The sequence below is a fragment of the Bos indicus x Bos taurus genome, chromosome 5, assembly GCF_003369695.1.
Source record: "Bos indicus x Bos taurus breed Angus x Brahman F1 hybrid chromosome 5, Bos_hybrid_MaternalHap_v2.0, whole genome shotgun sequence".
Taxonomy (NCBI): domain Eukaryota; kingdom Metazoa; phylum Chordata; class Mammalia; order Artiodactyla; family Bovidae; genus Bos; species Bos indicus x Bos taurus.
Genome location: NC_040080.1, coordinates 118,130,419 through 118,142,959, shown reverse-complemented (window position 1 = coordinate 118,142,959; position 12,541 = coordinate 118,130,419). Strand labels below are relative to the sequence as shown.

The window sequence follows — 12,541 nt, the reverse complement described above, 5'->3', positions numbered from 1 at the left end:
AAGTAAGATTGAAGTTAAGTGAAGGAAGCCTTTGAAAGAGGGGAGAGGATCCACTGTGTCAAATGCTGCTGCTAAGTTAAGCATGTCGAAGACTGGGAGCTGATGGATTTGGCATCCTGGGGCCAGTAGCGACGTTGATGAGAGCATGTTTGGTGGAGCAGTGGGAATAAAAGCCTTGTGGTGGCGAATGCAAGAGAGACTAGAAACAGGGAGTATAAATGGGCAACGTGACTTAGTCACTCAGTTGTGTCCGACTCTTCTGAGCCCATGGACTGTAGCCTGCCAGGCTCCTCTGTCCATGGGATATTCCAGGCAAGAATACTGGAGTGGGTTGGCATTCCCTTCTCCAGAGGAACCTCCCCAGAGTCCAGGTGATACCTATTATCTCAGGCTAAGTGCTGCTTTTCATTTTGAGAATGTTCTGGTCATATGTGAATTCTAACTATATAAAAGGAAAGTAAGGGAAGATGTTAATTCTAACTGTATAGAAGTAAAGTAAGTTATGTTAATTCTAATTATATAGAAATTCTATGTTCAGTTCAGTTCAGTTCAGTTCAGTTGCTCAGTTGTGTCCGACTATTTGCGACCCCATGAATCGCAGCACGCCAGGCCTCCCTATCCATCACCAACTCCCGGAGTTCACCCAGACTCACGTCCATCGAGTCAGTGATGCCATCCAGCCATCTCATCCTCTGTCGTCCCCTTCTCCTCCTGCCCCCAATCCCTCCCAGCATCAGAGTCTTTTCCAATGAGTCAACTCTTCGCATGAGGTGGCCAAAGTACTGGAGTTTCAGCTTTAGCATCATTCCTTCCAAAGAAATCCCAGGGCTGATCTCCTTCAGAATGGACTGGTTGGATCTTGTAGTCCAAGGGACTCTCAAGAGTCTTCTCTAACACCACAGTTCAAAAGCATCAATTCTTCGGCACTCAGCCTTCTTCACAGTCCAACTTTCACATCCATACATGACCACAGGAAAAACCATAGCCTTGACTAGATGGACCTTTGTTGGCAAAGTAATGTCTCTGCTTTTGAATATGCTTTCTAGGTTGGTCATAACTTTCCTTCCAAGGAGTAAGCGTATTTTAAGCACTCTTGCTGGAAACCATAGCTGGAGGAACTGTAGTCAAGAAAGATTTTTTGTTAAACATAGGAAATGATGCAGAGTATTTGCTGATGAAAGGATCCAGTATGGGAGCCTAAATTGGTGATACAGACCATGAAGGGGAGAATTTTGAGAACAATGTCTTTGAAAAGGCAGGAAGGATAGACTGTGTTTGGCCTTGGACAGGAGCTCAGTCCTTTGCAATGGGTGTTCCTTCTATTAAATTACAGGAGGTCAGGTTGTAACGGGAGGGAAGGCAAAATGCAATTTCTCACATTGTATTTTGCTGTTGATTAGTTTGGTTCTCCACATTGTGAGCCTCTTAAGAGAAGTAAGAGTAAATGCTTTGCTTACTTTGTGGCAGACATTTTTATTGTTCTATTTCTACTCTCTAGTCAATTGCCTGGCACACAGCAGATATGTGATAAATGTTTAAATGAACAAATGAAGACCCTGTACTAAACATGGGTATGCTTCTCACTTAAATTGGATCATTTCCATCAAATCTTGACAACTAGATTGATTTAATTGTGCATCTCTTGTCTGGGCGTATAGATAGCTTGACTGACTGGTAGAGTTGACTGATAGGAATGGCCATGTTTCTACCAAAATCAATGATGTTTCTTAGGAGTAAAATCAGTGACCTTTTGCTGCATTATTTTGCAATGGTCCTGGTTATGGTTTGCATATGAATTTACTATTTACTTCACCTTGAACCTTCTGAGAAGGTTCTCCTCAGTATCCACTTGGCACTTAGACTTTACCATTCACTGTTACTACAATTAATTTACCTATGAATAGGAAGGTCTTTGAGAATGGGAGTTCCACCTTTATTGCTTTTTGTTCTCAGCAATGCTTTGGATCATCTCTAATTAGAGAACCTGTCTTTTTCATCACTCATTTAAAAAGGCTTAGTCCAGGCCCTGGTGCAAAACAGCTGCCAAATAAATATTGAGGGAACGAATGCAGGCCTAACCGATTCTCGTCTGTGGTGTGAGCTGTCAGTGCACAGGCCAGGTCTCCTTTCTGTCTGGGGTGCTCATCCCCCAGCTCTCACTGTTCTGCTTCTAACAGCTCACATCTGAAGTCTTCTCCCAAGGACTATCCTTGAGCCACTGGAACTATGTCATCCAGATGCTCCAAAAGCAAACACCTGGAATTTAATGCTTTCCCCTTGGTAACCAGTATCCAATGACTGAGGAGCAGGAATATGGGAGCTCTCTTGCTTCAAGGCAGCACAAACTTGCCAGTGCAATTTACAAGCTAGGACTCCCTGTAGGATTAGGCCGAGGCCAGGACTTCACTTGAAATTGCACCCTTGCTTGGCTTTTTATGCTTTCTTATATTGCTTCCCTTGCTCCCTTGTAGGTTTGCCCTTGAGAACACTTCCTTAATAAATCACCTGTGCACTCATGTTTTCCTTAGGATTTGGTTTTTGGGAATTCAAGACCTTTCATGTTTATAAGCAGTTGATGTCAAGGGTAGCAGATCACGACCACTGTCTCTCTGAGAGTGTTAGGTTCTGCTGTTGCAGATGGTGTCTCCTGATAGTTTGTGGTTTCATCCTCCTGCCAACCAAAACTGCAGGTGACTGCAAACAACATTTGTTATTTCATTTGACTGTCAGCTGAGAAGGCATTTCACAATTTCAGTACATAATAGTCATTGAATTTGGTGAATATATTGTTGAATTACAGATCTTTCTAGCAAAGTCAGAATGTATTTTTGTTGACATTTTGTTCTTTTTGATTACACACATCTCTGTTCTCTTTCCTGAAGCAAGGATAATAAAGAGTTAATTGTAAAATCAATTTTTATATGATTGAGTGCAGCTTTCTTTTGTCTTCCTGTTGTATATAAATATCCATTTCCACATGCAGAGTCATCTATTTATGTTTTTAGTGATTTGCAAAGATCTTTTATCTGTAAAATGGGATTGGAAGTAATGTGTTTCAGGATTGAAAAGCACTTTAGCAACCAGCTGGTGGCCAATGCCTTCATTTTATAAAGGAGAACTTTTGAGACTGGAAGAGGTTAAGTAATTTGTTCAATATCACACAGCTTAGTTAATGGCAGAGTAGGAATAAAACCCAACTCCTGGGCTGCGGGGCTCTCCAGTGCTCCACAAAGCACATATTTCTTATTCATAGAATTGATATGAGGATTAGGGACCACATCTGTGAAAAATAGATTTAGCCTTTGGAAAGAAAGATGCTGGATAGCTTTATGAAAGCTTTAAGAAAACTAATCTCATTTTAACCTTTTCTATACAGTTGTTAGTTTTGTTCAGTTTTATGTTATTTGCCTCAGGCTCCTTTTGGCCAAGGACTAGATAATACACAATGCTTGATTTGAAAATCAATAGTAAGTATCTGGATTGTGTTAGAAATATGAATTATTTCAGCTGGTTTTGAAGCCTGGGAGCAGTTGCCTTCCTCAAGACAGCCTTCCAGAATGGCAATCATTTGTGTACATGAAGAGTTTTCTATTCCTGCTTTGCATATTGAGAATAAGGACAGTTGGATAGTTGGTTCCAAAGAAAAGTAGAAGCATAAATTAGTTTTTTGTTCAGCCTGGTAATACTTCCAAAGCTTGTTGCAGTATATCTTTAACAAACCATGAATTTTCTCTCCTGCCGAGTCACCGCATCCTACCTGCTTTCAACATAGTCAGGGAACCATTATACTAATCCACCATACCTTCCTATCTCTAGCAAGCACATGTAAGTGATAACTTTGAATATTTATTTTGATGCAAGGTGTATAAATCTTCTCTGTGTCAACTTGTAAAGCTGGGAAATTGTGACTTGCTCAACTTGGTTACTTTAATTGTTTAAGTTTGGTTATTTCAGTCCCAGTGTGCTTTGATATATGAACAAGAATGAAGCTTAATTTTTGTAGTATTTGAAGTGATTTGTGTAGATTCATACATGCGGGGAAGATAAAATTCAAGTATCAAAAGGCTAAAGTAACTTTTATATATATTTTAAATTAGGTACGCTTGTATGCAAGACCCGATGCTATCAGAAGAGGATCCGGGGACTATGCGCTCCATATAGCAAAGAGATTAATAGAATTTTATGAAGACTACTTTAACGTGCCCTATTCCTTGCCAAAACTAGGTAAGAATTTTCTTGGTTATTGTGTTGGAAGGACTCCTTGGAAGTGGAATTTCTTATTCATGCATGTATCTGAAACATTCCAAGGGTTTTATTTTTAGAGAAGATGAGAACAGAAAATAGTTTCTTCTGAAGAGGTAAAATAAAATTTAGTGTTGCTCATAGGAATTAAGAAAGGCATTATGGAACTTTAAGCTTCCAAAAGATAACCCAAATAGCTAATTTGTTGAATAAGTACTATGGAGGGATGCTTGCCAACATCTCATTTAATCCTTGTAACTGCTCTGAGGGTAGGTACTGTTAGAATACTTTCCACATAAGGAAATTGAGACTTGGGAGTCTCAATTCACTCAGACAGCCAATAGAAAAGGATTTGGGATTTCAAGCTAGGTCTTGATGATTCCCAGAACTATTCAATATTTTACACTAAGCAGGCACTCATTGATTGGTTTCTGTTTCCTAATTCTCAGATGTCAGACATGAATTTATTGGTTATCCTTTAGATTATTTTTATTCAGTCATATTTTGAGTCCACAGTTATAGTAAGTAGAATAAAAGCAAGAGACGAGGAAAATTGCAATGATGGAGATTGTATTCACATGTCTTTCTTTTACAAAGAAAGTTCAATAATTATTTGTTATATGAATAAATGAATGAATTTTGTTTTCCTAATTTGAATGAAACTGCTACTTTTGCAGGGTGTGAGCTATGATGTTCCAGGAAGTTAGAAAGGGTGTATATGTGTGTGTATCTATCTATCTATCTATCTATCTATCTATCTACCTATCTATCTCAGTTCAGTTCAGTTCAGTCGCTCAGTCGTGTTTGACTCTTTGTGACCCCATGAATCGCAGCATGCCAGGCCTCCCTGTCCATCACATATGTATCTCCAATATCCGTTAGAAATGCTGAAGTCATTTTTGCTTCTCAGAAAACATGTTTTGAAATATTACATTGTCACAGTTTGTTGTGCCTCAACCCTTCTTCCCCATCCATTATCCTTCTCAGAAACATTGTTAATGAACGTCTACATAAGAGTTATCACTTACTGACAAAAGTAAAGTACTTACCTGATCAAAAGTATTAACATTTGAACCACAAGTTCTTCTCTCTCTCTGGAGATAGGCCTATTTCACTAAAGTAACCGCCTGCTGTGTAGATTTAGTGGTCTTACCATCAGCGATTCAGAAAATAGAATAATTGATGTTGTTGTCAATGGGTACAGCGAACAGTTTTAATGAGTGATGGTACAAAATTCTGAGGTCTTTTGAAACATGTAACCTTGAATCTCTAAGCTTTTCTTTCAAATTTCTAAACAAATTTTTATTTCAAATAAGATCTGTGTTTTGTTTTGCTCTGCCTTCTTTACTCCCTCGTCAATATCAACTTCCCTGTTAGGATCTGTTGTACTGACATCTCCCTGGTAGGCACCCAAGGCAGAAAGGAAGACCTGATCCCATTTGCATGGGGCGACACTCTTCTCCTCCTCCAAGTAAAGCAGGCTGGGGACGTCCCAGCCTGACCCTGATGTAAAATTCACCAGTGCTTGTGCTGCACATCAGCAAGGGAGATAAAATGTGGATCTTTGTCCCCTTCAGACCGGTAATTAGTAGAGGAGCTCAATTTATAACCTCGGGGGGTTCCCCATAACTGTCTGCTTGCAGCAGGAAGCATTCTGTTCCTCTCTTTCACTCACAATTGAACCATGTGGGCTTTCATCCATAGAAAAGAGCTGTGTTTGCTGTTACTATTACTTGGTAAGTTGCCTTATGGCATATATAATTGAATGATTTGACTTACCCCAGCACACTCCTTTTTATGTATCTAGTGGAATTTCCACAGCCCCTGCAGTTTGAACATTTTCTCTGAAAGCTCTACTTTTTTTTAATATACCTGTGGATATTTAGAGCCACATGTTAACAGATTTGTAAGTATGCTTTCCAAATACTCCCTACATAAAAATTCCGAAGCACAGAAGCATTTGGACAAATCCTTACTTTTTATCCCCTCTGAAGAAGGAAATGACAGCCCATTCTAGTCCTCTTGTCTGGAGAATTCCATGGGCAAAGGAGCCTGGCAGGCTACAGTGCATAGGGTCGTACAGAGTCAGACAGCACTGAGGCCACTCAGCAGCAGCAGCGTAGCATATCAAATGAAGATAAGGGCCAATAAAGATAAGCCAGGGCTTCCCTGGCAGTCTAGTGGTTGGGAGTCCACTTTGCAATGCAGGGGATATGGGTTTGATCCTTGGTCTAGGATGATCCCACATGCTACGGGGCACCTAAGCCATGTACCACAGCTACTGAGCCTGCCCTCCAGCGCCCTCTAGCCACGACTACTGAGATGAGAAGCCGAAGTTCCTGAAGCCCACGTGCCCTAGAGCTGGTGCGCCACAGCAAGAGACGCCACCGCAATGAGAAGCCTGTGCACCCACCTGGAGAGTAGACCCCGCTCGCCACAACTAGAGAAAACCTGCACACGGCAACAAAGACCCAGCCCAGCCAAAACTAGACAAATAAAAAACAGAGATGGAGTGTAGGGGTAGGAAGTGTGGGGAGCAGATGGCGCATGGAGAAAAGGCTGAAGTTTTTAAATGGGGGGATATTGAAAGCCTTATTGGAAGCTGACTTTGGAGCAGAGAACTTAAGGGAGTAAAGGGGTAAGCCAAGGGGATATCATGGAGCAAGGACTCTAGCCAGAAGGAACACAGTGCCCAGATTTTGAGATGGGGGCTTTCATGTATTTGAGGAATAGCAAAAAGGCAAGTATGATTGGAGGAAAGTGATTTAATGGGTTGAGAAATAGCAGATGAGGTCAGGGAGTGATGAGTGGGTGACAAATGTAGGGCCAGCAGGCTGTGGTAAGGATTTTAGTTGTTTTTTTTTTTAATAAGACGGAGATTTATTGTTCAGTTTTGAGCAGAAGTATTACATTATCTGGTTTCTGTTATAAAAGTGTATTCACGAGGTTGAACACACTGTAGGGCAATGGTCCTTCACCAAGGGTGATTTTGTCCCTCAGAGGCACTTGGTAACATCTGAAGATGTTTTTGTTTCTCATAACTCAAGAGGGACTGCTGGAGTGTACTACCAGCATTTAGTGGGTAGAGACGAGCGGTGCTGCTAAGTGTCCCACAGTGCGCGTGACAGTCTCCCTCAACCAAGAGCTGTTATGATGGCTGAGATGGAAAGACCTGGGAGAAAGGACAGAGACACGAAAACCAGCCAAGAGGCTATGGCAAAATGCAGGCACAGTTTGATAGTTGCTTGGACTGGGATCTTAAGAGTGAGATAGTCAGAAGTGGTCCAATTCTAGGCATATCTTGGAAGTAGAGACAGCGATGAGCCAGACGTGAGATCTGAGGGAAAGAGAGGTACTGTGAGTGATTCCAAGATTTTGTGCCTTATAACTAGAAGGATGGAATTGTCATTTACTGAGAAAGGAGTGTGGAAAGAGATCATTTTAAACATTTAAGTGGCAGCTTGATGTTTCTAGGAAATTCAAGTAGACAGTTGAATTTATGAATATGGAAATTGATTGAGGAATCCAGCTAGAGACACATGTTTGTCAGTGTGTTATGATGGATAAAACTTTGAGGCTGGATGGGATCACCAAAGTTGTGAGAGCAGGTAGAAAGAGAATAGGAGCAAGGAATGACTGACCTGATGTTTAGAGGTTAGATTTGGAGCTAGAGAAGGGCCATGGGGAGGAAGCCACTGATTGAGACCCTAAAGAAGCAGATATATGAGATATTTCCAGGCATCTAGTGAAGACAGATGAGGACTGAGAATTGATCATACACTGAGGCTACCATGTGAAAGTAACTAGTGACCTTGGCAGGAGTGGTTTTAGGTCAGAGGCCTGATGGGTGTGTTCAAGAGCAAATAGGGGTACACTGGGGAGAGGATGCAGAAACTAGAGAAAGTGAGTGCAGACCACAGACCAGCATTTCTGAAAATTCCCCATGGGAGAGTTCTAATGGACAAGGAGAAATATTTGTGTTTTAAAAATGCTCACCTCTTGATAAGCACTGTTTCTGTGAACAGATCACTTCCTCACCTCTTATGTTGTTCCTGTCCCAAGCTACATCAAGGGGGATGGGAACTTTCCTCTTTCTTTGATTTGCATTAGAAAACCTGGAGAGGAAACACATGGATAAGAACACTCTCCACCAGCTCACCTGACTCTACTGAAGGTTTGCAGAGATGTGTGCAATTGTGAATGTCATGGTGTTAGACATTGCAAAATCCCAAAACAAACCTTTAAAACCTAATACTGAATCCTTCTTTTCTTAAAAATATCATTTTGCTCTTCTGTCATAAACTCAGCAATGTCTTCTCTCTTCCCCAAATCTTGTTCATTTCTAATGCTGAACAGTTTACATTTCTCTGCCACTGCATCATCTCGTATTAGCTCATCTCTAAGGATTTAAGTTTCACTACAAGTAGTTTCTCAGAGTAGTTCCCTAAAAGAAATTCTGATGCTTGCTGTTAGAACAAGATTGATTCTCCTTGTTGCATAACAATATTCCTGTAACATTTTAAAGCCCAAATAGGCAGCCAGTGTGTGCTGTGTAAGAGTTTGTTTTTAAATCTATTAGATAATTGAAACTCTCTTAGGCTTCCCGGCTGGCTCAGACAGTAAAGAATCTGCCTGTATTGCAGGAGACTCGGGTTCAATCCCTCGTCCCGAAAGATCCCTTGAAGAAGGAAATGGCTACCTGCTCCAGTGTCCTTGCCTGGAGAATATTCTTATTCACGGAGAATACCATGGACAGAGGAGCTTGGTATACTAGTCTAAGGAAACTTATACTGATACTATAGTATTTGTATAAAGTTTGTAGAGATTTTCTCTTCATTACTGCTAAGTTGCAATGTAAGGTGTAGAGTCTACTTGATATAGTAAAGCAAGCCTTTCTATAGGTCTATGCCCTATTTTCTCTAGAACTCTCTGAGGCATGGAGGTTTACTTTAAAAGATGGTTGTTATAGACATATAAAGAATTAACTTATCTTTCCTCCTATCTTCAAAACAATTGAACATAACTACAAAAGCAAATGGGCTTGTGTTTATTAAGTGTGGGCCATTCTTAAAGGCTTTGCATCTTTTAACCTGTTTAATCTTTACTACATACTTTTGAGGCTTTTTCTCATTTTCCAGGTGACAAAATTTAGGCACTAAGTTACTATGTTTTTGAATCACACAGCAGGAAATAGTGGATTTGTAACCCAAAACCATGTTTTTAAATTCCAGAATCTTAAGAATCTGGTGAAACAGATTCCAGAAATTTTGAGAATTCAGAAATTAAAATCTAAATCACCTTAATAAACTAAGTAATTTGATTGCTAGAGGAATAATGGAATAGCTATTATTGTCAATTTCATGTTCATGTTAAAAAGTGATATGTGGTTCTTATAGAAAACTTGTTTAAAAAAGAGGCATGACTTACAGTTTCATTACTAGAAGATGTGTATTTTAAAAGTTTTTTTCATGATGGACTCTTTAAAAGTCAATTAGATGGCAGATAAAGTGACTCAGATTTCTACTGGAATATTTTGTTATTCATCCTATTAAATTTCCATTAATTATGGAAGTAGGTTTCAGTTTTATTTGCTGTTACTGTATAGTTTGTAAATCAGTACATTCTATAAAGGAGTTTGCTCGATTATTTCTTTTAAAGACAACATGCTTTTATGAAGAATATATTACTTTCCTGGCACACTGCTATACTTGTAGAGGAAGCATAGTTATTTTGTAAGAAGAATTTCTGGCTTCAGGGAGGTTGTGATTTTATTAAGGAGAGAATATAATATTTATAGGAATGAATGGATTAGAGACTCACACTATATGGAATATAATTAAGCTCCAAAATTTTGTAGGGCAAAAATGTAGAACCATGTAGTCAAGGCTTTGGGATCATTGGAATGCTGTAGGCATGGAATGCACATAAAAAGAAGCTTTATCTTTACTTGAGTCCTGAAAAAAGAAACAACTTTAGTCGGAGGTGGAGAAGAAAAGGGAGAAGTCATTTTGAGAACTGTGTGGTAGGGAAAGCTAAGTCTGTTTTTCTATAAAGGAATAGAGAAGCTATGGGATAACTTGCATTACTGAACTTCATGAATAAGAAAGGTTAGTTTTAATGATTGAGTTTTGTTTAAGCTATAACAGATACATCCATTTCTTTATTGTGGTGTTGATGATGGAGGTGGTGGTGATGGTGATGAGGATCAGGATTTGCTATTTGTGAATAGTAAAACTGGAGTTTTTTCCTTCATAAAATATTTGTGTTGACTGCTATAGATTTCACTCTCTGTGATTATATATCTTTTTTCTTTAAGTAGTGGGTACATTTGAGGTGATAATCATTTAATACTATTCTCATTTTAATTATATCAATACATCTCATAGTTATCATTAGAGATGTAATTTTTAAAATTATGACTTTTCTTACCTTCTTTTTGATTAGGTAAATATTGAATAGTGTATATATGTTTCATTGATAGCCTCAAGTAATACTACTTTTTAAAATAAAATCTCTAGAAGCTCTTTTTTGTTTATATTTATTTTTAATTGGAGGATAGTTGCCTTATAATGTTGTGTTGGTTTCTGCTGTACAGCAGTGTGAATCAGCTGTAAGTATACGCATATTCCCTCCTTCTTGAGCCTCCCTCCCTCCCTCCCACCCTGCACCCCACCCCCTCACCCCCTCCTGAATCCCGCCCCCAATCCCGCCCCTCTAAGTCATCACAAAACACCCAGGTGAGCTCTCTGTGTTGTCCAGTAACTTCCCACTAGCTATCTATTCTGCACATGGTCTTTATATCGTCTGCTCTAATTATGTATAATGTCTGTTCACTCCCAAAGTGTTTTCTTCAATCAGAATTCCTAAAAATATTTGAATATACACTGGAGCTATTTAATGATATGGTTTCTTGATGGGAACTAACATAAAGGTCTCTCTGTGGGTTAACATTACTAGTGCATTTTTTAGGGAATCAGATGAAGCAGTTCTTTGCCTTCTAGTTTACTAAGTCCTATAGAGAAGTAAGTTTCTTCAAATGACTATCCTTGTCCTTCCTCTTAGGAATCAAATAAATATGCTCTCCCATTTATGAAGGTAATTTATTTCTGAGAAACCCTTCACGTGGTGATTTTCTCATCAACCCAAAGAGCAGTTATCATGCCTTTTATTGGAAAATATTTTTTATATGTTGCTAACCTTCATTCTGACAACCATTTGTGCTGAAACAACACCAAACCCTATTAAAATGGACACAGTTACTTCAATATTTAACAATTATTTTAACACAGTTTAACAAGGCATTTTCTCCTTCATTAATTATTCTATAATATGGCCATTTAGCTGTTCTTGTAAAGCTGTTTTGCAGCTATTACGTGCTGTACACTTCTAAGATTGTACTAGCAAGCAAACCACATATACGATGCTCAGTGTTTATGATATTCAATTACTAATGCAAAATAGAAATAAACAAATCAATGAAAACAATGCATTTTAGTGGGAATGATGCATGAGATTGTTACTGCTATAAACTAGCAAACTACAAGTATGCCAGATGGAGTGCAACACAAACCAGCTATAGAACTGAATTAACTAATTAATTCGACAAGCATTTATTGAGTAGTTACTATGTGTATTGTACTCAGCAATGGATTTTAAATGGCCTCTTCTGCTAGAAGCTTCCAGTCTAGTGGAAGAGAAGTTTATCATTATTTAGCTAGTTTGCAATATTGTGACATGTTCAATTTGTTTACCACCCACCTCCCTCCTTCTCTAGTTTTAAAAATTTCAGAGCTTCACAATTTTGGATTTACTCCTAAGTATAAATTTCCACTAATTTAATTAGGGTTGTTGTGAAAGATTTTTTATCCTGAAAACAAATGCAAGTTTTGAAAGTGTTTAACTTAATCAGAACTTAGTTATAGAGGCCTCTGAAGCATTATTTTACATATTACAGCAGAGGTAGTTGGCCCTTTCAGTTATGCTTTTAAACTAGGAAATAACTTTGGATCTTCTTTGGTGTGTCAGGGCCCTCTCTAGTTGCCGTAAGCAAGGGCTGTTCTTTAGATTTAAGGTTTAGTTGCTCAGTCGTATCCAACTCTTGTGACCCCATGGCTACAGCCCGCCAGGCTCCCCTGTCCATGGGATTCTCCAGGCAAGAACACTAGAGTGGGCTGCCATTTCCGTCTCCATTATTGGGATGTCAGGGCTTCTCTTGCTGCAGAGTGCAGACTCTAAGCATGCAGTCTTCAATAATTGGGGTGCACAGGCTTAGTTGTCTCATGGCATGTGAGGTCTTCCT

The 12,541-nt window shown here is 39.2% G+C and overlaps 1 protein-coding gene across 2 annotated transcripts in view; it reads left to right on the top strand.

Moving 5' to 3' along the window:
* TRHDE (thyrotropin releasing hormone degrading enzyme) overlaps positions 1-12,541 on the top strand; it is a 450,253-nt gene that overhangs the window by 143,090 nt on the left and 294,622 nt on the right. For both annotated transcript variants that reach the window (XM_027543346.1, XM_027543348.1), the window contains exon 3: positions 4,098-4,224. In XM_027543346.1, coding sequence (XP_027399147.1) covers positions 4,098-4,224 — 127 coding nt within the window. The remainder of the gene's footprint in view (positions 1-4,097; positions 4,225-12,541) is intronic.